Here is a 25,493-nt window from a genome sequence, read left to right as displayed (position 1 = left end):
GGCTCTATTTAAACAAACCAAAAGTAAAACCCCCTCATCTTTGATGTTGACTCTGTTTATAAACTTTTTAGGCTATCAGCTTTGTTGAAGTCTGGTAAAAAAACACTCTGTGCAGCCAATGAGACAGGAAAAATACAAGAGAAATCTTAATCCACAGAATTACCGACCAGCCGAATTTCAGTGTAACAAATGTTTGAGTTCACAGAGCTCTAATAGCCCAAGTCAGGATGAAAAAGGCCAGAGATGTGTGTGGACATGAAGTTCTACTACATGTCATCATAGGAACATATTAACAGGGTATTTCGAGAATGTCTGGGAGCCTACAGAACTGCTGAGGTCTCAAAGGGTCTGACAAGGGTTGACTGAAGGTACTGCAATTCTCATCAGTTTTGTTTTGGAAGGACGAAGTCTGGTCAGTGTGGCAATGACAGTCAAGAGGAGTCTGACAAGGACTGCAGTAACTTAGTTCAGCAGCTGGCAGCGCTCACACAGTACCCATGTGTGAGACATTGGGAGACAGAGGGAGAAAATAAGTGATTTCCCTTTTTAGATGTAGCAAAAAATAAAGCCTTCTGCTTTCCTTCCAAACTGAAAACCAACAGAGGAAGCAGAAGTATTTAATTATTAAAAAAAAAAAAAAGTTTGATTTTTGTTTCATTGCAGAAGTAAAATTTACAGTATGAGGTTGTATTTAATATTCCATATAGTAAATTCTGAAATAAACCACTGAAAAATGAAATGCAATATTTTTCATTTTCAAGCTCTGAAGGGGAAATGTTTTGAATTTTTAAAAATTATTTTCAGGTTTGCAAAATCTTTGGGCTTCAGGGGGGCAGGTGAAGGGTAGGGTCCTTCTTATGTGGCAGCAAAAGATGCAGTTTTGAAAATTCCTGATGTTCTGTCAGAACTTTGTTGAAACTGAACTATTTTCAAGAAACATTTGATCTTTATATAACTTTATATTTCAATAGAGAAAGTGCTCCATAGAGAATTTTCTAGTAAACTTCAAAAAATGTCTTGTGGCATGCAAAAAGCTGCTCTCGTCGAAGCACAGTATTAGGAGTACTACCTTACAAAAGTAAAAAAGCCTATGCTTCTCCAGTTCTGCTCCCCCTCTGCCCCAGGAATCTGTTGCGACCCAAGAACTTTGTCCACCTTTCACAGAAACCTCTCCTCATTCAGTGCACAGGGCATAAAGTGTTTTGTAACAAGCCATTATATTTTATTTTTGTTATCATACACTATCCTGAGAACATGACCAATAAAAAATATTCATAGTAGCTATCTATACGGGTACTGGTCAGCTCTTATAAAACATTCAGCAACAGGAGGCACAACATTCCCATTTTTCAGATAAGAGCTCTTGATTGTAAGAGCTTTTTCTACTTTGCAACCTAAAATATGGCATTTTACATAGTTCAAATAGACCTCATTGACAACTAAGTGGAAAGTTAATAAGAGTTATCAAACACTGTTTGCTACAATTTTGATAATCCTTTTGGATGGAATGTAGAGTCCATCCATATTTAAAAAGAAGCTCCATTAGTCACTCTTTCTCCTTAACAAACATGTTTACAAAAAACACAGAGCAAGATGGTCTAAGTGGTTTCACGTGCAGAGGAACATATGTCTTCTGACAGCGTCATGCCACAAGACGATGGCTCACGGAAGATGGTTTCAGGTTTCTGAACAGATTGTTGCTGGGATGGTATTGCTGTGAAGTGAACGTGCCGATCGGGATCAGAGCGGAGTCTTTCATGTTATAGTAAACCCAGACCGGACTCTGGCAGGAATGACCTCATTAACCTCATGACTCTTGATCTCTCAATTATGTCCAACTCTCCACTCACAGAAGAATTTGGGACAAGTCTGACTCCAACAGTAATTTACTTCTTTCCATAAATGATCTATTTACGTTGGCTTGGAGGTCAGCATCTTTTTTTAAAGACAGCCACACTGAGTAGGGATTATCTACTCTTTTGAGATGCTGTAATGGTCTAATAATACAGATGTAGGACAGATAGTGTTGTAACAAGAAATTTAACCATTTGCCATCAGGAATTTCATCAGGAAATCTGAAAACAATGAGAAGTGTTGAAAGTGACACTTGAGACTTACTGCAGCCATTCAATTATATGAAGTAGTCCTGACCTAGGCTATGAAAATCCTCTTGTTCAGCAGTCAGGTGAGGTTTAGAGAAGAGCTGAGCTGTACTGGGAACATCGAGCATGGGAATGAATAGGCAGTACCAGTGTGGGAAGAGAGGGAGGTCATAGCTACATGCGTACACAGAAGTTACTCACACATTAACGGAGAACACTTTTGACTGCTTCTGTCCAGTGAAAGGGCTCTGGATCAATGTTGGTATCTTAATTCTGTCATTATTTCTTCTGCAACCCCTGGTGTCATGGTTAAAATAAAAACAGGAGCAAGGAGCCTTGCTGCCTGTTCTGTCCTGGAGTCACAGAGGAGGAAAACCTTCCAAAGCAAAATCAGGGGTGAATTCGGCGGAGAAGCGTGCGGGCTATTGCTTCAAAGCTTCACCTGCTTCTTACAAATTCTGCCCAAATGAAGCCACTGCATTTTCATAAAGAAGTACCTGAGCAACCTTGGATCAAGAGCTTCATTTTGATGAAAAACTATATTCCTCCTAGAGTTAGGCATGTATTTAAATGTACTGTGGCAAATGCTCAGGATTATTCATGACAGTAAAGACAGACAAATTAAGTTTTTGTTAGAATGGAGTGGGCAGGAGCTAACTCATGTAACTTTCAAAGGTATCTGCAAAAGTAGCTCATGATACATTGATGTTCCTCTGATTTTCAGTGTCACTAAGGTACTTTTAAAACTGTTGCCACTGTTATCCTCAAACACGTTAAAGTTAGCAGTTTCCAAATGAACTGGAAGAGCACTTTCCTAAAATTGATATAGTAAGATGTACCATGTCCTCCACAGGGAAAATCCATCCAGCACTCAAAAAAACATTGATCATATATTTAGATTTATTTGGGTGGTTATGCAATGTTTATTTACCCTTCTGTTAGCATGTGATATGTGCATTCATCACTGCCACCATTTAGCTCTGCACCTGGGCTGCCACAAACCTTTCAGGGTGGTGAATTCCATTCTGTGCCCTTCATCCTGTGGTTTGTCCACACATGTTCATATTCTCCAGCCCTAGTAACATGGGCTGTGGTTGTCTCTACTGTCTATACAGACTGTTTTGTTCAACTGAAATACAAGTTTTTCCATCCTCTGATGGGCCACCAACCTTCATTATATCAGATAATGAACACTTATCTTGCCAGTATGCTCACTGATGTTGTTGGGAGTCCCCATATAACAAGCCTTAATCAGTAGCAACAGGTATCAGAATCTGACCCTTTCAGTTTTCCCTAGATTTGAATTGCTTTCTGTACTAAAACATTCAATATACATAACAATTCAATATACATAAAGTAAGACATCCAGTGTTGTCTGTATGTATAAAAAATATAATATCTTTTAAGTTAAGAGAGCTACAGCACTTTGATCTGTCTCTAATACTGAGATTGCCTAAAAGTACTGTTTCATAGCTGGACTTTAGTCTCTGGTCTATTTTTAATAAATATAAAGGAACCATCCCACACTACAGGCAATAGCACAAACCTGGAAGGTGCACCAACTCAGTACACTTATTTACTGAAAATCAGATAAAATTAGATAAAATTATGCTCGGCCATAGAAATCAAATCTTCTCTTAGATGTTCTCCTGTATTGTTAACCTACTTTATTTACTATTAAATATTATTCCTAGTAACTGGCTCAGAATCAAAAATTCTCACTAATAATCAACAGAAGAAGGTCTTCCTCCCTTTTACCTCCTCGGCCAGTCAGTTGTTGTGGACCTCTGCTGCAGGTACCTGACTCTTCCCATGACACTCTTGAAAGACCTTCAGTGCTCAGCACCATGAACTCTGCTCCCGGTGCTGAGCGCAGGCTCTCGCCAGCAGCAGGACTCAGCCGTGGTGGCCTCTGCACGGAGCTGGTCTCACCTGCACACCACAGCACAAGCAGGACTCGAGAGCAGCACCAGCCAGGAGGAGCTGCACAAGGAGCCAGAAGACTGTACGCTTCATGAGACAGCGATGTGGGGGGAACTGACAGCAGAGATGGAGGGGTGGGAGCTGCACTAAGCGTCCATCACAGCACAAGGTCTTCCTCACGTATCTCCATTGTGAATCTCATGAGAACGTGCCTTTGAAGGCTCATAACCAGCACCTCCAAATCAATGACAATGAGAAATGTTCTTCCTACATCCAACTATTTTTATTGTACTTTTAATGTACACACAGCAGATATATTCCCTGCTAAGGATTTTTCCTAAGCTGGTTGCCAAATGTGTGGAATATTGTAGCCCTGGGGCTCGACTAAACCTTGCCCTTTTTATTATTCAACTCACAAAATAGGAGAGCCCTTTAAAAAAGAGCTTGAGAGAAGGTATCCCAGCTCAGTGCATTGCCTGGTGAGAGCCTTTGCCTGTGGATTCCACTCACTGAAATGCCTCTCATGCGATTCCCAGTGGGTTTCAAAGTGTATGAGGAGAAGTCTTTTATCTTTATTACCTCTCTCCTACCATTCAAAATTTCCCAATCACTTTCTCTTTCTTTCCTGAGTAAAGTTGGAACTTTATAAATCACTATGTGAAGAGAAATACCAAGAGAGAAATAAAGACCAATATTGATATAGTGCAGCAATTTCAGAAAAAAAAAAAATATTGGCAATCATCTGGCTAAGAACAGAGCAAAAATAGATTACTTACGTCTGACTTAAGTTGCTGATTGTTATTATATTGGAAAACCTGTTAAGCCCTCAGGGACAGATCCATTGGCCTCTGCCACAAACCTTAACAGGCTGCACAGAGAAAACAAAGGCAAATGCAGTATCCCCAAAATTACCATACCTAGTCAAATGATGTGAGTACCATAATACTCTTCAAATGTAAACACGTGCTTCTCCTTTCTCTTTATTTTAGGAAAAGAGCTAAAAAAGCTGAGGCAGCATTCTGGGGCTGTTAAATAATACTGAACTTGTTATTGCTCAGTCAAATCCCACTCCTAACCATCTCCTGAGATGCACAACGTGAGAGTAAGTCAACAGCGACTAGTGATGTAGGGAATGAGCTAGAAAGGTCCAGGCCAGTGAGAACTAGAAAGAGTTTACCTGCCCAAAAAGCAAAACATCTCAAGCCGACCAGTCACGCATTTTCAAAAAGCAAAAGCCACTCTTGAAAATTCACCACCTCAAATTTTCTGTGCTCACTTGCAAGGGAATATAACTTGGTTTAGTCAAGAAAAGGAAGTGGGGAGTCGATTTTTGCCACCGGATCTCCGTGAATACACTGATCTATATTTTAAATCACTAAATCATTCACTGATTTAATAAGCATACTTGTCTGTGTGTTTAAGCAGAGCATGAGGAAACCACACAATTAGCATACCAAGCTGATGAGAAAATTGAGTTGATATACCCGTGAAGCCCTCCCAGAACAGTTTGGTCCCATTTGGGTGCTGCTACCAGCAATTAGGTATCCTTGTATCCAAGAGGAAAATAAAGGTTGCTCCCATACTGCAAATCAAACGACGGGTGGTTTTAAATAATGCCCGTGGGGTATAGACCTCAAGATCCCACTCCTCTGCTCTCATCTCCTTCTTGCAAAGAATTTTACATCTTAATCATGTGCCACTAATTACTCTTACGCAATGTAAGAAATAAGGCAGATGTCTGAAGAGTAGTTTAAAAATGAGGCAGCCACGTAACTTAATCTAACATGTTTTTGAAGTTTTTTATCAAAACTAACCCGGAAAGAGCCTTGGGAATCTCAGCTCTAATTTCACTGGCAATCGAAGTGCAGTCGTGAGCCATGGAAATACCCATACGACGGTGTAAATACCACCTGGTCTCCCGGCAATTCCCATCACTCACTTCTCGACACCTAATGTCAACCGGGCTCACGCAAGTGACTCCACAGAGCAGCGCTCCTCTCGTAGACTGGCCACGGGACTTTCACCCAGTTAAAGGCAAGCAAAGTTAGGGGTCTGCCTCCACTAACAATAACACAGCTGCATGCTGTTAAAGCAGTTGGCGGTTAAGTGAGAACTAATAAATAACAGTGTGTCCCGCCTGTTGCAGTGGAATGCGATAGCGGGCAGAGCCGACAGCACTCGGGAGACTTCGTTTGCATTACCCAAAGGTCAAGAATCACAGCCCCAGTTCGCAGCTTCAGTATACCAGTATCACTTTTAAAATGAGATTCCCTGTGCTAGGAGAAATATCGTGATGGACCAGGCAGGAGAATTTCCGCTTTCCACCACGGATGTCTCCAAATCAGGGCTATAACGTCACTTGTTTCAAACAAGTGACAGGACCTTTAAGGTCCTTTGTGTCAGGACCTTTAAGGATATGGAATAACAACAGAGCTCAGTATGATTCTGACTGAGGCATTGAAAATATACTAATTGCTTTAGCTAATTGATAGATTAAGAAAAAAAATAATCAGTATTTGCCTATTTTCAAGGTATTTCCCTCAGTGAATATTAAAAAAAAAAAAATCACAGTAAAATACTGAAAATATACTGAAATAAGCCTGTTTCCTCAGTTCTGAGCCTGGTCCTGAATTACAACACTTCAAAGCAAACAATTAAATATTGGATTTATTTTATATGCAGAATCTATTTTTCTGTATTTTTTTTCATCCTATGTGTAGGTTTTTCTGTGTTTGGACATGATTCCTAAAACTTCCAGTCTGTTTTCAACTCCCTTCTCAAATTATGATTTCAGAAACAAGATTTTTTTTTTTTTTTTATGTTGCAAGACTACAATATAATGACAGTAAATAGCACCTTTGTTAAGTAAATTTAAATTTTCAACAATCCTTCAAATACCTATGGTCGTTTGACTATATGCATCAAAGGAACAATTGTGTACGTTTTGTACTCTGTATTGTCAGATTTTAAACAAAAGTGGTACACTGTGAAGATAGTAAAGGAGAACAACGTGATGCACACCCAGTAACACCTGGAAGTAAATGCACTTTAAACAGACCAATGATAAAGCAAACACTTGTAAAGTTATTTATTCAGTTCTGCTCTGCACTGCTTTAATTAACCAGAAGACACAGCCTCTGAAAGGAAAAAAATTTGGAAAATTGTGAAAATTCTTTTTTCCTCTCACATTTGCCACCTTGGAATCTGAGGGACATCAATAAGTAGAAACATGCAGTTACTTTTAACAGAAAAAAATGAAAGTTATAACGCATGGGAATACTGCATTATTAATACCTGGAAGATGGTGATTTGATTATACCTCTTACCTCCGGTTTTGTAACGTCTTTTGTCTATATAGAACCGTGCTTTTTTTTTTTTTTTTCCAACTGTTATTTCTTTCTTGTAGATGTTTAAAATACATATATCACCTATCACATTTCATCTAGGTGTCTGATTTCAGGTTCTCCTATTCTGGTACGGCTCCTGTCCGTCTCGTATTGCAAAGTTATGTGAAGACTTTAAATTCCTTGTATCCAATGTTCTGTTCAGGGACAGGTTTCAATAGCAGCCAATAATATCATATTCTCAAAGCCATAAAACTATTTCTTGGTAAACTGTATGCTAAGATACGTCAGCAAGTTGGAACCATAAAATTAAATTGTTCATAATAATAAATAATTTTCTTATCAGAAAAAGATAAGCATTCACTGACAAAGAGATATGATCAAGATGAACTTGACTAGCAACGTACTCGCAGGTATCTTTTAAAGGCTATCTTGTTTTCATGATCTTCAGAAATGCCCTCATAATGCAAACAGAACTGAACGCCTAATGCAAATGATTTCCTGCAAATGTTTGCTTACATTTTTAAATGAAATTGGTTCATTACCGCTTGTTCCTCGTTTCTGTTCAATCCCTACAGATATCCAGATAAAAGCGGTATTTATGCTTGAAGGTACAATGGGACTAAAAGCATCTGAGGTTACCCCCGATTTCTTTTCCTGTATAAATTTGACCAAAATGCACAGATTCCTTGCACGCATCTAACTCTGGGAGAAAGCAGTGGGAACTACCTGCAAAAGTAGGAAGACGATACCAAAGTGCTTTAAGGCTCTACATCATAATTTTAGTTCTGTTCTTCTGTAAAGTGAAGACAACTTTAGAGGAGTAAGGTATTCAAGACAGCGAAGACTTTTGTCGCTTCAGTAGCAGGGCTTGCGTAGGGACGTGAAGACACAGAGATGCACCTCTGCATCCTGCGTTGGATTTCTCTCAGCTCTAACAGCCAGGTCTCTCTACCAGACTGTGGTGAAAAATCATGCTGAACTCTCATGTTCAGCCAGTTCAGGTTCTACAGGGCTGTTTTCTGCTATTTGGCTGGTGTGCGTTTAAGTCCATCTCACTGAGAGTGACAGGAGCTCTGGGGTTACGCTCTACAATTCATTAGCTCTAGTCGCTGCTACTGGATGGTGGGTCTGCCCTCTCCCCTCACCACCCTTCCACAACTAAGAGGCTTACAACCCTGGCTCTGACCAGGGTTTTCTTGGCAGTTTGTGGGGTATATTGTCTTCACGAAACACAGCTGTCATGATAGGTCATGGATAAGCCTCGATCTCTCATATAGTTGAATTCTGAAATGACATATAATCACATGCAGACTCAAGATTCCCTGTTAATTACACAGGGATAGTTTACTCAGTACAACAGAATTTCAGCAAAAAATGCTATGGCTATATATAGGAAGCAAACACAAGAAACGGCACCAATAAATGCACAGACTGCTTTCGGTTAACGCCGAGAGAGGACCCAGTCCAAAGGCTCAGGAGCGGTCCATTTTCTGGAACTCAGACACCTGGATTGTACACGAACCTGCACGCTGAATGAGACACAGTTGCTCATTACTAATGTTAGAAGTGATATGTTTGACGTGAACTCTAAAAATAAGGAAATCCAGAACTCTAGCCCTTTGCCCAGGTTTTCTGTGGTCACTGGCAACGTATAATGGTCTGACACAACGTACTTTAACAGTGTCTTGATGAAAAGAAAATTCAGTCTTGGGGTTCCTATTGATAATGGCAGCTGGTTATACTTTACCATGAAACACAGCTTGTTCTTGTTATTCACCGCTAACTCTGAGGAGGAAGAAAGCATCTTGCATACACTTACAATTGGTTGAAAATTAAATTCCTTGTTTTAAGGCATCAGAAACATTGAATAACTTATATCAATATCTGACAAGGTAAAGAAATAGATGAAGGATACAGTTCTACTTTTAAAACTAAGCATCCTAAAAAAAAATAAGAAAAAAAAGGACAAGCTGCTCTCTCAGAGACTGTTAATATTCCACAGCATGAGAGAGAAAATAAAAGGATTTTAAAATAGTATATAACTACACAGAGAACAATCCATCCAGGGGAAAAAAAAAAACACACACAACAAAAAAAATCCCAGCTTTTAACACTGACATTGGCAACCTCTCAGGTGGTCCTTCCTAACTTTGGATTCAGGAAATCAGAGGTATTAAGTGAAATGCAGCAATCCAAAAGCAGCATCAACATTCTAGGAACATGAGCAGACTTGTCTCAAGATGTCAAAGAGATTAAATCCCAGACCTGCACGCGGCCAGGGGCAAGGAAAAGGGAGTTTACAACTTTCACCATAAGTTTCAGGCCTGCTCGTCTATTTACTTCCTCCAATAGCTATTCCTCCTATATACCTTCTGCAATAAATTGTCCCTCAACTCTGACTTCAAGCAGAGGTTTTGAACTTCTGAAAGTCTGTGACAGTCAGCCACACCGAGCCTTGCTGTGCATTAGAGCATACCTTGTGACCTTGTGAGGTATCGAAGACACAAAAGAAAATGTGGTCCAGGCTCAGCCACCCTAAAACACACCCCTGCCCTAAGGACTGGCTACGGGTTTTTAGAAGTGCCAGTAGGGAGATCAGGCACAGAAATTTAGGTGTAGCCTTGGCCTGTTCTTCCACTAAGAATAAAAATTAAACCCCATGAAGTAATAAATTCTACTCTTACTGCAGTAAAACATGTAAAGTAAGCAACCCTCGAAGTATGAATCTGACTGGATGACTCAGACGTTATTTATATTTTTCTTATGATTAACTTCTTGCTGGCAACATCTCCATACAAAATAAGACACCATTCAACACTTTCAAGGCAACATCATTGTACACCCTAAAATTAAGCATCATAAATTTAGTTATCCTCAGAATAATTACATTAAAGTTTCACTGGCACTTTGGACAAGTCTGTGATGTTATAACTGCAGCTTAAAATAGTGACCAATTTAAACTAAACATTTGTTTAACATATTGTCCTGCAACATACATTTAATAGTAGTTTAGAACTGCAATCTTGGTGTTTTTCATTAGTCTGTAGCTTTTTGTCTTCATTTATCTAAATTATGTAAGCATTAAGTCTGTGGGACTATGACCAGTACACCAAGGTCAAGTCCATTAGAAAAAAAGAGTCTCTTTATTAAGAAGTTCTTTGAAATGTGCTGTAGTTCCCAAACATTCCTCAGGAATGTAATTCTTTTTTAGTACCACGGATTTCAATACAACTACTTGCAGAGACGGCAGGCGAGTAAAAGTGCCCAAGAACCTCAGAGTAATTACAGTAATAAACCTAGCAGAGGCCTTTGTAACAAGGACAGTTACAAGCAATTTTGATTTGACAAATTACATTAGATCAATCTTAATTCTTTTTACAGCAAAGTAGCAGCCTTTGGAAGATCACAGAATCACAGAATGGTTGAGGTTGGAAGGGACCTCCAGGGGTCATCTGGTCCAACCCCCACAGATGGGCAAGAGCAGCAGATGCTATGTATCATGATATTGGTCAAGATTTTTATTTTAATCTCCTATGCAAAATTCATCAGAATAGGATAAAAGTATCTGGAAAGCCACATGAAAATAAATAGCAATAGCTCTCCACAAAACTGAATGTGCTTCTTAACTGGGTCTACTTTATACTTACCTGCTATTTTCATTTGTGATTCCAAAAGTGGAATAAACAGTATATTCACAAAATATGAATCCAGTTGCAAGAACACTGGAAAGGGGATTAAAAATCAAATTATTCCCAAGAAATTGAAAAATTTATCTGAACAAATCAGAACACAATTTAATAACAACAAAGGTGATCACATAGGAAGGAACAGCCACCTCTGTGAACGCAGATAGCCATTTAGCAGGAAAGTCATTGGAAACTTTGGGGTTTACAAGTAGAATATGAACCAGGAGCCAATGTACAACTGTTCCTTTTAATTAGTTTGGGCAAGCTTAAACCAGAACACCATTGTCATTTTGTGCATCACACTTGATGAAAGATATGCACCTGGTGCAGGAAACCCAGAAGCTGGCAAAAGTGTGATCAGGGATCACAAAAACACAAGAAAAGTCGGGAAGAAGTGAAGTCATTTAGAAGGTTGAAGAGGAATACAGCAGCCTTTGCAAAGACAGGTTGCCTCAGAAAGGGTGGGATTTGTCTGTTCCCGACATTGATAGAGGCTTAAAATGCTGTGACAGAGGCGGAGGTAAGACCTCAGAAAAGGTTTTATTTAAGCCAGTTAACCCCTAGAATAGATACATTACCTAGGCAGAGTGGGGCGTATCTGCTGCTGGTAGTCTTTAGGAACAGGTAGAACAGGAACCTGAACAGATGCAGGTAGAGCTGATCCTACCTTAGAGGACAGGTGTCCCTATTGGTCTTACACTCCGTAATTGTCCTTCTACAGTCTTTTCACTCAAGTTTCACTGGAGTCCTTCCCTGGCCTCCCCCCTTACCTCTGTATTTAGCTTCCAGCTCATTCCTAAAGCCTTGGCCACCCTTATACTCAAAACCCATAGGGAATGATATAATGAGCTGGTATCATACTCTTACTCTTCATGAGCATGATTCTCTTCTTGCACTTGCATCTTCCTTGTATATTAGGGAATACATATCACCCTGTGCGCGTGCACGTGTGTGCATGTGCACTTTTTAAACACAAGAAGCTCCCATTCCTGTTTCGCTTTAAAAAGCCACCAAAATAAATGTTTGGTAACACATGCTTCTTAATCAAGTTGCATCAGTACACGTCACGATGCCATTTCACAGTTATGATGCAGCTGGTAATAGCTGAGATTTGTACAGTATAGAGAAGTGACACATTTCTTTCTAAAATAAAAGTATGAGTAAATATCAAATAGCAGCACTAACTTACATTATGTCATCAGTTTTGAAGAGGAAATGACTCCACCGATTAATGAGGAATTCTGCGTAGAAGTCAAAGGTATGATATAGTCTTATATTATTAAACGAGAGCTAGATATGCTCTAACCTACTTCAAACAGCCCGGCCTTTAATAGAGAGAAGAGAAACAGGCAGAGTACCAAGAGTCCATATTTATCTCTGGTGTAACACCAACAAAGCCAAGAGAATTCCTTGAAGCTCAGTGTGCCTCAGAGAGCCACACGGCAAGTGCCGTGGGTCATCCTGTAAGCTACAAGGTATGATGGATGGAAAAAGCAATGCCATTTTCCGCTCCTATTTAGGAAACATTATACTAAGAAATAAGATACCACGGGACTGTATCTCAGATAATGTCTGTTTATTGTTATGTAACAATTGATGTATCAATTCGCTAAACAGTTTACAAATCCAAATATGGACACCCTCCAGGAAGTCCTCTGGAACTTGATTTTTTCCTATACTGTACATACTAAACAAAATTATACCGTAAATAATATACAAGTAAACACTGAGTTTTATATACAACTTCCTTGAAAAAGCGGTACGGAATTAAACAGGCTATGCTTCAGTTTTTCAAAATCTTAAAGCTAGGAGATCATTCATCCATCTGATCAAGTCAGACTTATTATATTAATCCTCAGACCAGAGATAGTGATTCCCTTGTTCTTAGCACTGACACCAAACACTGTAGTGTTCCCACCCCCCCGAAGGTACATTCTAAATAGATGGACATTAATAGATAATGACTGGGAACAGAGCACATAAATACCTTTTAAAAAATTAACAAACCTGGATTTCCTTGGACATATGAGCAATAAGAAGAAATCACCTAGCATCTTTCAGGAAAATGGACCCCAAAATTCCTCATTCATAGCCTGCTTCTGGCTTTACACTCCATAACGAGGGCCACTATGTACTTGTGATGACGAGGGGTCTCTACTCGGCCCAAAGTTGTCAGCAACTGACAGCACTTCACATTTAGCAGTTTCAGACACTGTGTTCAGTATCCCTAACCCAAGTTCTGCACTTCCAGAAGAACAAGACCCTTGCCAACAAGTTGAGAACAGAGCAGTCCCAGGGAAGGGGGACTAGAGGAGCTGCTAATTTCCCACTATGTCCAGTGCAGGTCTGTGTCACCCTGTTTACATCATGCATCATTCATCTGCTGTGATGAAATGCAACCCCGTGTTTTAAAAAAAGACCTCTGTAACAGTGAGGATACTCTATCTTTGTGAGAAGTGTTTCACATATTTTCCATGTGCTCAAGCTGCTCCTGCTTCTATTTAAATCTCTGTAGCTCTCTTCGTGGGACATTATTCACTTCAGGAAGTTCATTCAGAAGGTGCTGAGCATAAGAAGTGGAAAAGCCAGCATGGCAGCAGACAGCAACATGGCTCCTGACGAAAAGCCGAGCACTACTCCTGCGAAAAGGGCCGTCCACAAGATCCGAATGGCCAGCCTAGTCTTCAGCTTGGCGCGAGGTTGGCAGCAGTGGGCATCTGACCACCACGTAAAGCAAGCCCAAGAGCCCTCTGGATGGGTCCCCCCTGAAGGAGACTCATCAGCTCAGCCTGTACAAGAAAGATCCTTTGAAAAATGGCCAATTCCATCTGTCAAGAGGGACCAAGGAAAAGATGACGAAAAATCCTCAGCAAAGGAATCCGTGACAATAAGAGACGCTGAAAAAAATTCAAGGGAATCAGAGGAAGCTCTCAAAAAGTTCAACATTAAAAGCAAAGAGGTGACCAAAACAGTCGTCAGCAAAGCCTACGAACGAGGAGGCGACGTTAGCCTCCTCAGTGAAAGATACGAGAGTAACAATAGTAGCTCAGAGATGCCCAAGCTCAAAGAAGAATCGAGTGCTATTGACAAAATTCTTAGTGGCAAATTATCTCCAACCATAAGGAGAAAGTGTTCTAATGTGGTATCAGAGCTGACCAAGGGCTGGAAACAGATGGAACAAGAGGACAAAGAGGGGACTAAGGAAGAACTGCTGCTGAAGTGTCATGATGACAGCCTGGATGCAGAAGACAGTGGCTATGGGGAAGCAGATGACAAACCCGAGCAAGAAGACAGTGACCGAGAGGTGACGGTTGTGCGGATTAAACGACCTGTGCCATCTTTGTAAGTAAAACATCTTTATTACATTATCACAAATAGTCAGCAGACCCTGGGAGGGGTACAGGTTTTCATGAGGAAGATGAGGGGGAAAAACGGTAGAAAATTGTCAAAGAAAAACTATTACACTTGAAGAAAATGAAAAAAAAAATCCAGGAAACCTTTTGCATATCTCTCTGTGCTTAACTAGTTAGTCAACAACATCTGACTATAGCCTTGGGGTTTATGTGCTATATACATAACAGACACAGGAAGTTATATTTGGGAAATGTTAATTACATTTAGTTTTCACACTGGATTTACTGGTTCATCAAAATCACTACTTACTTCTTAATACTTTAGTCCATATTTCAGAATAACAATTTTTACCTCATCAAAAGCCCACAGCTATTCATTTATTGCAACAAAATGTTATGTCCAAAGCAATATACTTGACAAATAATATTTCCAAATACTTATTCGTTATTTTGCTTAGTATATATTGTAAATATTCTCAGGAGTAGTTTGCAGAGAATGTCAAAAATAGACATTGCAGGAGTTACTTTTAAGTACATCTTAACAAAAGCTGGGTTCACTGCTTCTCCTCAGAAGCTTTCTATGGATTTGGAATTCATCAAGTCAAAGAATGGAAACCTTCACAGGAGTTGGGACCCCAAACATACATTAGAAAGTGTCCAGCCTGTCTCAGCATCTGCAGGATTAATTTGAATCGTGCTATATGTTATAAATAATTTGACAAAAGTGAACATTTGAATCATCAATAGATTCTTCAAATTCAAGGTCTCTCTTTGGGTACACTATCCTAAGGGGTGGGGAGGGGGAAGTAATTCCTGATGTACAGGCTTCCGTATGCCCATACAAGGTCTGAAAAAAAAAAAAGGAAGCAGTATCTGTTACCTACCCACGGAGTTATTGCAGGTTCTGCATAAAATTTTGAATTTAGTAACAAATTCATAGCATCAGACAATGTTGAGTATTACTTCTTTCGGTAAGAGGCTCATGCTTGAAGATTACTACAGAAGAGTGGGCACATATTAAATTTGGAGCCCAGGTAGTAAACAGGCAGAGTTCAGCCATAGCGACGTAGTCCTTTGGGAAGTCTCCCAGAAGAGCAGAGGAACAGCAGAGGCTGGTAGAAATTCTCTAGTTTCCTTTCCCAGAGATCTCCAGCAGAACCACCCTTCCAGAAGATGGCTACAAACAGCTGTGCTGTGGCCAGCCTTGCCAATGGGCAGATACCAAACCAATTCATCACTTTTTTGTCGGTAAAAGATTAAAAGATCCATATGCCCAACACTGCAAAATGGGAAACTGCAGCCAGCTCTTATGGACACAACATGCTGTTTGCTCCAGTCCTCTGTTTTACAAACTTGGTAATTCCCCGGAACAAAGACAGGAGAAAGGTTCAGGTTGAGCCTGAACCGTTTTGGCGTAAAACCTCACATCTAGCTGTAAAATTGCAATGAGGCCAGGGCGCCCCGAGCTGAGGCCAAGCACACATGCTGCCCGCTGGCTTCGCTGGGCAGGGAGGAGAGCTGGAGGCAAAACCTGAACCAAGGCAGGGTTTGGTAGAGCTCGTCTGGCCGAGCCCAAAGGGACGGAAGAGGCTGGCACCAGGGCATGGGTTCCTACCAGGAGCCATCCCATGGTGGGGCCCGAGTCTCCACTGCTTCTACTCTGCATCCACAACATGAGCTGAGCACGAAACAATTCAAGACGAGAAGGCAGGGTTTTCACCCACCCAATTAGCTTGTGAGTAAAGGATGAGCAAGGCAGCGGGAATTGGATCAGGGCCAGTATGTTCATAGCGTATCCTAATCGCCATTTCGGAAATGAAAAACTGGGACTAACACTGATGAAAATGCCAAAAGATCTCGTCACCCCTCTGCAGACAGGCAGGCAGGCTGCACCATTCCCACTGCTCAGGTTTGATACCTCTCTACTAACCACTGTTTAGACTATGACTAACACAGTAATGGATTTCAACCACATGGTACTTTTTAGCTCAGCCATCCGAACACACGCAGTCATTTTAACTATTCATATTGGGGATTAGAAGGATGCTTTTGCTGTACAGCTGACCAGTCATCTCCCACAGGGAGCGAAAGGTTAATAGCCAAACTGAAAAAAGCTCTCCAGTAACCTATAGCTTGAAAGTTTGAGGCCGCTGCTTTTGGGAGAGGCCACGCGCACTGTCCTTTGACAGAAGTTAGGACCTCAAAACAAAGATTTCATACATACAGTGGGGAAAAAGGATACATTTGCGGCAGATATTATCTGTAAATAACTTCAATTAAAACAAATTCCTCACTTAAAAATGGTACACTAGAAACAAAATAGCAATCTTTCTGTTACGCTTTACATATATTTTCCCCATATGCCTAATTTTAGTGCTGCTACCTAGGAAAAAAACAGTTTGCCCTATTTACTGAGGTGCAAATGATTGAAATAACACCCTCTATGTTACAGTTCTCTCTCCACTGAAATCTGATGCAAAAGTCATTTTCTGCACTTAGACTGCTGTTATCAGACTGGATTTTTTAACTACTCATAATTTTAATTTATTTAATATCCTCAGAATACATTATTTCAGCCAGCTACATTTATGAACCTGTCAGTGTGGCTTAATCTTCTCCAAAAAGGCCATAAATGCATGGTCGTTAAAGCAAATCTCCCATTTTCCTCTCTATATTCCAGGAAAAAAAGCATCAGTACCAATTCTTTTTTTTTCCTTGCATCAGCACTTTCATTATTTCCAGCTGCAATATTTACCGGACTAAGGTTGCTTCCTTAGCAGAAGGCCCATTAATGCCTACAGGCCTAGGAAATGCTATTTTGTTCCTGCTTAGGAGCCAAAGGGGTGCAGCAGTGACATGAGACTCAGAATATTAAAAAGGGATCCATACTCTTGCCCTACAGAAAGGATTGAGGGAACATGGACATTGTCCTCCTAGAAGTTCAGAATGCATTTAGGGTGATCAAGAGAGGCCCAACATGAGCCGGCAATGCACGATCGCAGCCCAGAAGGCCAACTGTATCCTGGGCTGCATCAGAAGAAGTGTGGCCAGCAGGTCAAAGGAGGGGATTCTGCCCCTCTATTCCACTCTCATGAGACACCACCTGGAGTACTGCATCCAGCTCTGGAGTCCCCAAAAGAAGAAGGACATGGACCTGCTGGACTGTGTCCAGAGGAGAGCCACGAGGATGATCCGAGGGCTGGAGCACCTCTCCTATGAGGACAGGCTGAGAGAGTTGGGGTTGTTCAGCCTGGGGAAGAGAAGGCTCCAGGGAGACCTTATAGCAGCCTTCCGGTACCTAAAGGGAGCCTACAGGAGAGCTGGGGAAGGACTTTTTACAAGGGCATGTAGTGATAGGATGAGAGGGAATGGCTTCAAACTGGAAGAGGGTAGATTTAGATTAGATATTAGGAATAATTTTTTTTACAATGACAGTGGAGAGGCACTGGCACAGGTTGCCCAGAGAAGTTCTTGAGGTCCCATCCCTGGAGGTGTTCAAGGCCAGGTTGTACGGGGCTTTGAGCAACCTGGTCTAGTGGGATGTGTCCCTGCCTATGGCAGGGGGTTTGGAACTCCTTGATCTTCAAGGTCCCCTCCAACCTAAACCATTCTATGATTTTGATTAACAGAATTTGATTGGAGATTGTTACAGGTAAAGCACTTCTTACAGTGGGTTAATGCTCACAACCTTCATTTCAGATCCACAATCCATTGTGTACATGCTGTACAAACATGAAAAAAAGCTTCTACGTGTATACGCTTTACAACGTTAACTTTTCATTAAGCTAAACAATGGGGAATATGGCACTTTGGCCACCAGAAATGGTTAAATTAGAAGATACATTAAAAAAAAAATGATAGTATCAGTAAGGTTTTCCCAAACCTGTGTGGGGCATGATAAAAACAAAACAAGAGATAAGATGGCGTTTTTCTCAACCACTGAGAAGACGATTCAGATAAGGAAGGTGATAATAGCATTCAGCTAGAGAAGAGAATTAAATGTTTCAGTAGGAAAAGGAGAGACTACTTACTAGACTGTTAAATAAAAAGAGGTAACAAAACCTTTATACAGTTACACTATCTCACTCACTGCCTTCTTTCCCCTCAACCTGGGGAACTGCAGCTCTAGGGCTTTCTCAGGGGTCATGGCCCATGGAGAGAAGGGGGAGCAGCTGCCTGTGGCTGAGGGACAAGCTCTCTGTGATGGGATGTGCTTGTCAGCTCCACTGAGACTGTTGGTATCGCTTCTCTAAGCAATTTTGATTCACTTAGGGTTCCCCTCCCTTCACTGATACCTTCCCACATGAAAAGCTGGGGAAGCAATCCATCTGAGCTTCAGCTGGAGTTCGGGCTGCGCTGGCAAAGGGTTTCCGTGGCTTTTGGGAGATCCGTAAGTTTCAGGAGAAAAATTGCTTGCATAACCAAACCCTGTGCCCACAGTTCCTCCAGGCAATGAAGCCACACTTCAGGGCAAGAGGCAAAGCATCACAGCTTTCCCTTCCTCTGTATGACAACAGCTTATGTACAGGAGGATTCGGTTTATCATTGACGAGGGGGAATAGCTTTGAACTGGAAGAGGGCAGGTTCAGATTGAACATTAGGAAGAAGCCTTTCACTTTGAGGGTGGTAAGGCACTGGCAGAGGTTGCCCAGAGAGGCTGTTGAGGCCCCATCCCTGGAGGTGTTCAAGGCCAGGCTGGACGTGGCCTTGGGCAACCTGGTCTAGTGGGAGGTGTCCCTGCCCATGGCAGGGGGGTTGGAACTCGATGATCTTTAAGGTCCTTTCCAACCTAAACCATTCTATGATTGGGAAACAAAATGGTCTAGCTCTACCCCACTGATATATTTTAATGCTTTCCTGCCAACACCTACCTGTTAATCACTTACATGCACAAAACCACAGGTACACATACACTGCCTACTCTCAGGATGCTCTGCAGTCACATCACAGAAGAAAAGTGCAACTTGGCAACACTATGCGCTCGACTCCTCTGATGCTTTTCACCATATTGATGGGGAAAAGTATTTTGGAGTTTTTTAATACAGTTTCTCAATATAGCTAAGCCAAGCTAATGGTAACTCCTCAGCTAAAAGAGCGGTCCTGCTCTCCTACTCCTTTTTCTATCCCCGGCACTGAGCGTCTGCCGTTCTTGCTCTCACACTAGAGTGCTGCCCAGTACTGGCATCCTTCTGGTGCACAGACCTGAACTGGGGACAACTCTATCGTTCCTATTCTCTCTTTCAACAAGCTTAACAGAAAAAAAAAAATGCCCAAACGGCAGGGAAACAAAATTTTCTGCAGGTTTGAAGTCCTCTGTACTGTTTTGCTAACTGTATTTTGGCTCTCTGGTGTTACTGTTAATATTCAGCCGACGTTAACGGGGAGGTTTCAGAGCAGCCTTCTGGGGAGTAAAAATATTAGAAAACAAATTACTTTGGCACAGCCACAGCACAACATACTCCCTAGACGAGCTCTGTACAGACACAATGACAGGATGTGGACAGCACAAAGACTAGCTCAGCCTATCTATAGCTCCCCCACAGCCTGCGAGATTGGCCGCTAGAGGAATGAACATCAACAATTTGTCTGCCTGGAGTCATCCAGCAATATGATGTTGCTATGCACACACACAGGTGCACTAAATCTTCTGAAGGTCTTTCCTCATCCTTTGACCTTGACGCAAAGTCTCTTTCAGGCTTGTACCCTGCCAGTGAGACGGTGAATCTGGGACTTCAATACTTGTTCAGAACTATACTCCAAACACATCAGCGTAGGCAGAGCTACTGCACTCTATTAGATTTTTTTGTTGTTGTTTTAAACATCGACATCTACGACGGGACAGATTTTTTACAGACACGACCTCCTGTTTTTCAGTCAAGAATAGCTGAGGACCCAGTCCGTACACTTATACACTTATTGCCATCTATAACATCAGGGCAGGCAGATTTCAGGCTCTAGAAATGGGGAGCTGCACGACTGACCAAAGGTATAGAACGTGCAGTTAATCTGTAACACGCCCTTTCGCCCCTCTATAGCATTAAGTCATTCTGAGCTAAAGTTTGTCAAAATAGGCTCTAATGTAGGGTGGAGGGTGGTAATGTAGATGAGATCAAGCTCTGATCAGCAAATCTGCTTTTGAGCGCAAACTGGAACGTGGACTAAAAGCCCCAAAGAACCAATTCAGAAGTAGTGAACTCATGCCACCTGCTGGTTAGCATCTCGTCTGGAAAAACACGGTAACCAAGTTAATAGAAGAGGTTAGTAGTAATTAAATGATGAAATGCAGAGCTCAAATGCCCTTTTTGTCTCCTGCAGCGCAAGCAGGTTCAGCGAAGAAGCGAGCACCAAAGCCCAGAGGAAATACAGCCCCGTTAACAGCCTGAAGGACAGGTGGCAAGAATGGGCCGACCAGCACATCATAACGCAGAAGCTGAATCCCTTCAGTGAGGAGTTTGACCACGAGCTGGCCATGTCCACACGCCTGCACAAAGGAGATGAAGGCTACGGTCGCCCAAAGGAAGGAACCAAAACTGCCGAAAGAGCCAAGAGAGCCGAAGCCCACATCCACCGGGAGATTAGGGACATGTGCTTCATCATTGAATCAATGGCTAAGCCACGGCCCGACGGCAAGATCCAAGTCACTTTTGGGGAACTCTTCGAGAGATACGTTCGTATTTCAGATAAGGTTGTTGGGATTCTCATGAGAGCCAGGAAACACGGGCTGGTGGACTTCGAGGGAGAAATGTTATGGCAAGGAAGGGATGATAATGTCATAATTACTTTATTAAAATAAGCACGCTATAACAAGAGCAGCTTGTTTTGGAAAACCTTTCTCCACTTCTCCCTTGCTATTAGCATTTGCACATTTTGAATACAAGATTCCCCCCATTCACCCACTCAGAAAAGACACTGAGCGCTTTTCTGAATATGTATTTTATAACTACTGCATGATAGCGTAAGCATCCAAATGGATTTTTCTCGTACCAGGAGGGCTTGCAGGACACTTCAGTTAATTATGACATAAAGAGAACAATCTATATTGAATATAAGCAGCTGAATATAAAAACCCATAGCAATATAAATAGCTACAGATGTATTCCAATTTTCATTTGTTCTTACAGTCAAGATCTTCCCAACTATTTAAACTGGGATATCAGGAATACAAACCATACCAGATGAGAAGTTGAATGACAAGATAAACTCAGACCAAGTTTTTGATCTGTGAAAGTGAACTTGTGCACGTATTTCCTAATTAATTTATTTAAATGCACGTAAAAATAGTTTTATTTGAACACAGAATCAAAGATACCACATTTGTTCCCTTTACAAACAGGATATGTGAATACTACTGCAGTATTATCTTGTGGGAACTACTGACGCAACTTTCTCTTACATATCATGTACGAACTAAGAAAAAATCCTTCTTTTTATAAGTGAGCTTTTATATTGAATGTATTTATAGAATTAATTTATTAGATAGTTTTATATTTAGAGTTATGGATGTTGAAAACACTCCACAGAATATGATGCACAGAAATGTTTTGAATAGATATCCACATAGAAAATACCTCCTGTGTAATGTTGTGCAATGTATCATCTGTTTATCTATGTAAATACGGTTCTTATAGATACAGGGGAAAATAACGTGTTAACATATAAAAACCAGTCAGGTACTTGTACTGTTGTGTATAGTAAATAAGTGGCTACAATCAGCATCTTCCGTTGAATTGTACCTCTGTGAGAAAAGATACAGAAACCTCATTCATACCAAAACCCAACAAACTTTAAGGAAAATGGTGTTTCATGTTACACAGAAACACTGGGCTAATTTTACAGCATTTGCCATTTGAACCATTCTGATATCACTGAAATAATCTATTTCAGTCCAGGTGTGATGCTGAAGAGGAGTAAATGCTAATGAACTGATACTTCTAGGTCTTAAAATTGTGTTTGTGTTGTACAAATCTGAGACCTCTCTAAGGTCTATAGTGTTTACTAGATTATATAGAACATCCTTTTTCTAAACTACTACTGTAAAAACAGCTATCCTAGTAAAAATGTGTTCCATGTGAAAAGCATTTGTTTTGGAGCAAGACGCCTGGGCAAGTAACTTGCATAACGAAAAAGAAATGTTTTTTTTCCCCCGTAAGATTCTTTCAAACTGAAAGAGCAAATATCTTCTTAAAGAAGAAAAGGCGTAGGAACATCTTGTCTCTGTGATAAAACAAGTATTGCTGTCTTACTGTGAGAGTACAAGTACGCCAGTTTGAAGCTCCAATGAACACATAAATCAAATATTTTATAAGTTAGTGATACAATAACTGATTATGCCTCTTGTAATCTATGTAAATTATTAATATTTTAGGCACAGTTATATGTTGTGAATCTAAGGAAGGAAAAAAAAATTGTAAGATGGCTTCAGTAGAACTTATTTAACAACATTTTCTTGAGATCTGACTACTCACACTGCCCTGCAAAACTGACGTCTAAGTGTAATACTTACGTATCAGAAAATTTACCCGCATATTCTTATCTTACCCTTTACATCTTTATATAATGACCTTTACAGCTGTCTAAGTTGTCTTGAGTAAATTTTGTTGTCAAAGGAATACATGAACTATAAATAAAACCTTTAATTGATTATTTTTTGATTTATTTCCCCCACACACTGGAAAAGAAATACCCATGCATATTCTGCAAAGTAAATAATCACAGAATCACACAGAATCACAGAATTTTCAGAGTTGGAAGGGACCTCTAGAGATCAACTAGTCCAACTCCCCTGCTTAATCAATAAGTTGTTTCAAAATACAAGTACATCCTCCCGTTCACAGGCAGTTAAAATATTTCCCTGCGAAGGCTTCCCTGTCCAAAGCACCAGAACAAGATTTCAGAGTACACGGAAATGAACCAGTTGTTACACAAAACACCTGTACAAAGAAAGCATACGGAAGGCACAGACGCATTAAGTGAATTACCTATTTCTGCTCACGAGAACTCTCATCCTACTACAGGACAACACAACAGAAATACAGTTCACCACAGCTTTTCCAGTGTTATGTTCATGTGCGACAAAGCCCAAGAGCACCTCACCATTGGATGAGAAATCACACGTCTACTTTCACTCAGTGACCTGAGACAGGAGGAGCGATATATTTTTGTACTGAAACACTTTACAGTATACCACCAAGAAGTGATTTCAGTATTATGTATGTTTACAGCATGTAATAAGAGCCCATGCTTTTGATATGAAGTCTATACCATCTACTACTTCACCTTCAAGGAAACATCTGGAAAAGAACTAGGCATGTATTGTTGAAGCAGGAATGAAAAAAACCTTCCTGGCTTAGGTCTTGCACCAGCAAATCACAGAATCACAGAATTTTCAGAGTTGGAAGGGACCTCTAGAGATCATCTAGTCCCACTCCCCTGCTAAAGCAGGATTGCCTAGAGCACATTACTCAGGACTGCATCCAGGCGGGTCTGGAAAATCTCCAGAGAAGGGGACTCCACAACCTCCCTGGGCAGCCTGTGCCAGTGCTCTGTCACCTGAACCGTAAAGAAGTGTTTCCGTGTATTTGAACGGAACTTCCTGTGTTCTAACTTGTGCCCATTACCCCTCGTCCTGTCACTGGGAACCATTGAAAAGAGCCTGGCTCCATCCTCCTTCAACCCACCCTTTAGATACTTGTACGCCATAATAAGGTCTCCCCTCAGCCTTCTCTTCTCCAGGCTAAAGAGTCCCAGCTCTCTCAGCCTTTCCTCATAAGGGAGATGCTCTGAACCTGTAGAAACTGCAGAGTTTTTCCACTTCTTCCTACCTGTTTGACAGGAACATGGAAGTTGTAGTGCCTCTTCTACTCTGTCTTCTACCCACTGAGCACTGCTTTGAATGAAGAAATCGTTACATGAAAGGAAGGCAGCAATTGTTGCCAACAATTTTCATTCACGAGTGCCATCTCTGCCTCATTACGTGCTTCCGACAAAAAAGGCCGGGCTGACTGGATCACAACCAGATTCAGCTCTGGCATCTTACTGCTCTTGCCCCGTACGGTGCAGGGAGGCAGACTCCTGACTTGGACTCAGTAAAGTACTGGCATTCTCAGACACAATCATTAGATTCATTAGAGCAAGTTAAACATTTAATTTGGAGGCAACAATTGCTCCTGACCCAGTCTCGATGTCTGAAACGTAGGCATATCTGCACCGAAGTTAATGCTGAGATTCATAAAAGTTTCATCCACTTAAACATTTGTGAGCAACAGATTATTGACATTTGACGTTTCTGCAGGCTCCTGTATGCCCACCAGAAGTCACTGTGGACAAGCCTATACTTTAACAGTTTCATAGAACGTATATGCTAATACTGGGGGCAAGAGAGACAAGGACAGACCCAGGCTGCCGGGCAAACTTCTCACCTGAACTGTAATTCAGTGAGATGGGACATGGGGAACCTTCCCCTTTTCTCCTTTATGGAATGTAGCAGAGACAACTGAATTTCTGTAAATTTTATTCAAACACATTCAGCAATAGAACAGACCAGAGGCACTCTACTGCTTGAAACTCAGCATTTCATTTAGCTGATGTCTTCCTGCATCTCAGACCACCCAGATACGTGTGCGTTTATACCTACCATAGAATAAAAATGAGATTATAGGTTTAGAGAAAGGTAACATTAGATCAATTGACATTTGAGGGGAAAGAAAGAGAGACCAGCCTTCAAGCTGACAAGCCCTCTTCAAATCTCTCCTTGCCATTAAATCCTTAGATTGGCTGTGGAACAATGCAATCACTGCACCATAGATCTACAGCTCACTGCAGGTAACTTCCTAAGCCTCCCATTCATAGCCATCCTAATGTAATGTTAAAGACTTTACGCAACAAAAAAACTCCCACTTTTCCCATTTTTCCACTCAAAATATTTTATTTCCAATTGAATAAGAAAACCACACATGATAAGACTAATGATTTGTCTCATACTGTCCTCCATCATTTACCTTTGAGTAGGCACCACCATAGAATCATAGAATGGTTTAGGTTGGTAAGGTCCTTGAAGACCATCGAGTTCCAACCCCCCTGCCG

General features: G+C 41.0%; 1 protein-coding gene across 1 annotated transcript; it reads left to right on the top strand.

Moving 5' to 3' along the window:
* The first annotated feature begins 13,572 nt into the window (after positions 1 to 13,572).
* Positions 13,573 to 23,052, top strand: ABRA (actin binding Rho activating protein). The gene is made up of 2 exons (XM_082480004.1): positions 13,573 to 14,400; positions 20,727 to 23,052. Exons 1-2 carry the CDS (start codon positions 13,649 to 13,651, stop codon positions 21,202 to 21,204), a joined length of 1,230 nt encoding a protein of 409 aa, XP_082336130.1. The 5' UTR covers positions 13,573 to 13,648; the 3' UTR covers positions 21,205 to 23,052.
* Positions 23,053 to 25,493: the final 2,441 nt, after the last annotated feature.

This window comes from Vanellus vanellus (genome assembly GCF_965231255.1).
Source record: "Vanellus vanellus genome assembly, chromosome: 2".
Taxonomy (NCBI): domain Eukaryota; kingdom Metazoa; phylum Chordata; class Aves; order Charadriiformes; family Charadriidae; genus Vanellus; species Vanellus vanellus.
The sequence above is the reverse complement of the archived record's forward strand: the minus strand, read 5'-3'. Positions and strand labels throughout refer to the sequence as shown.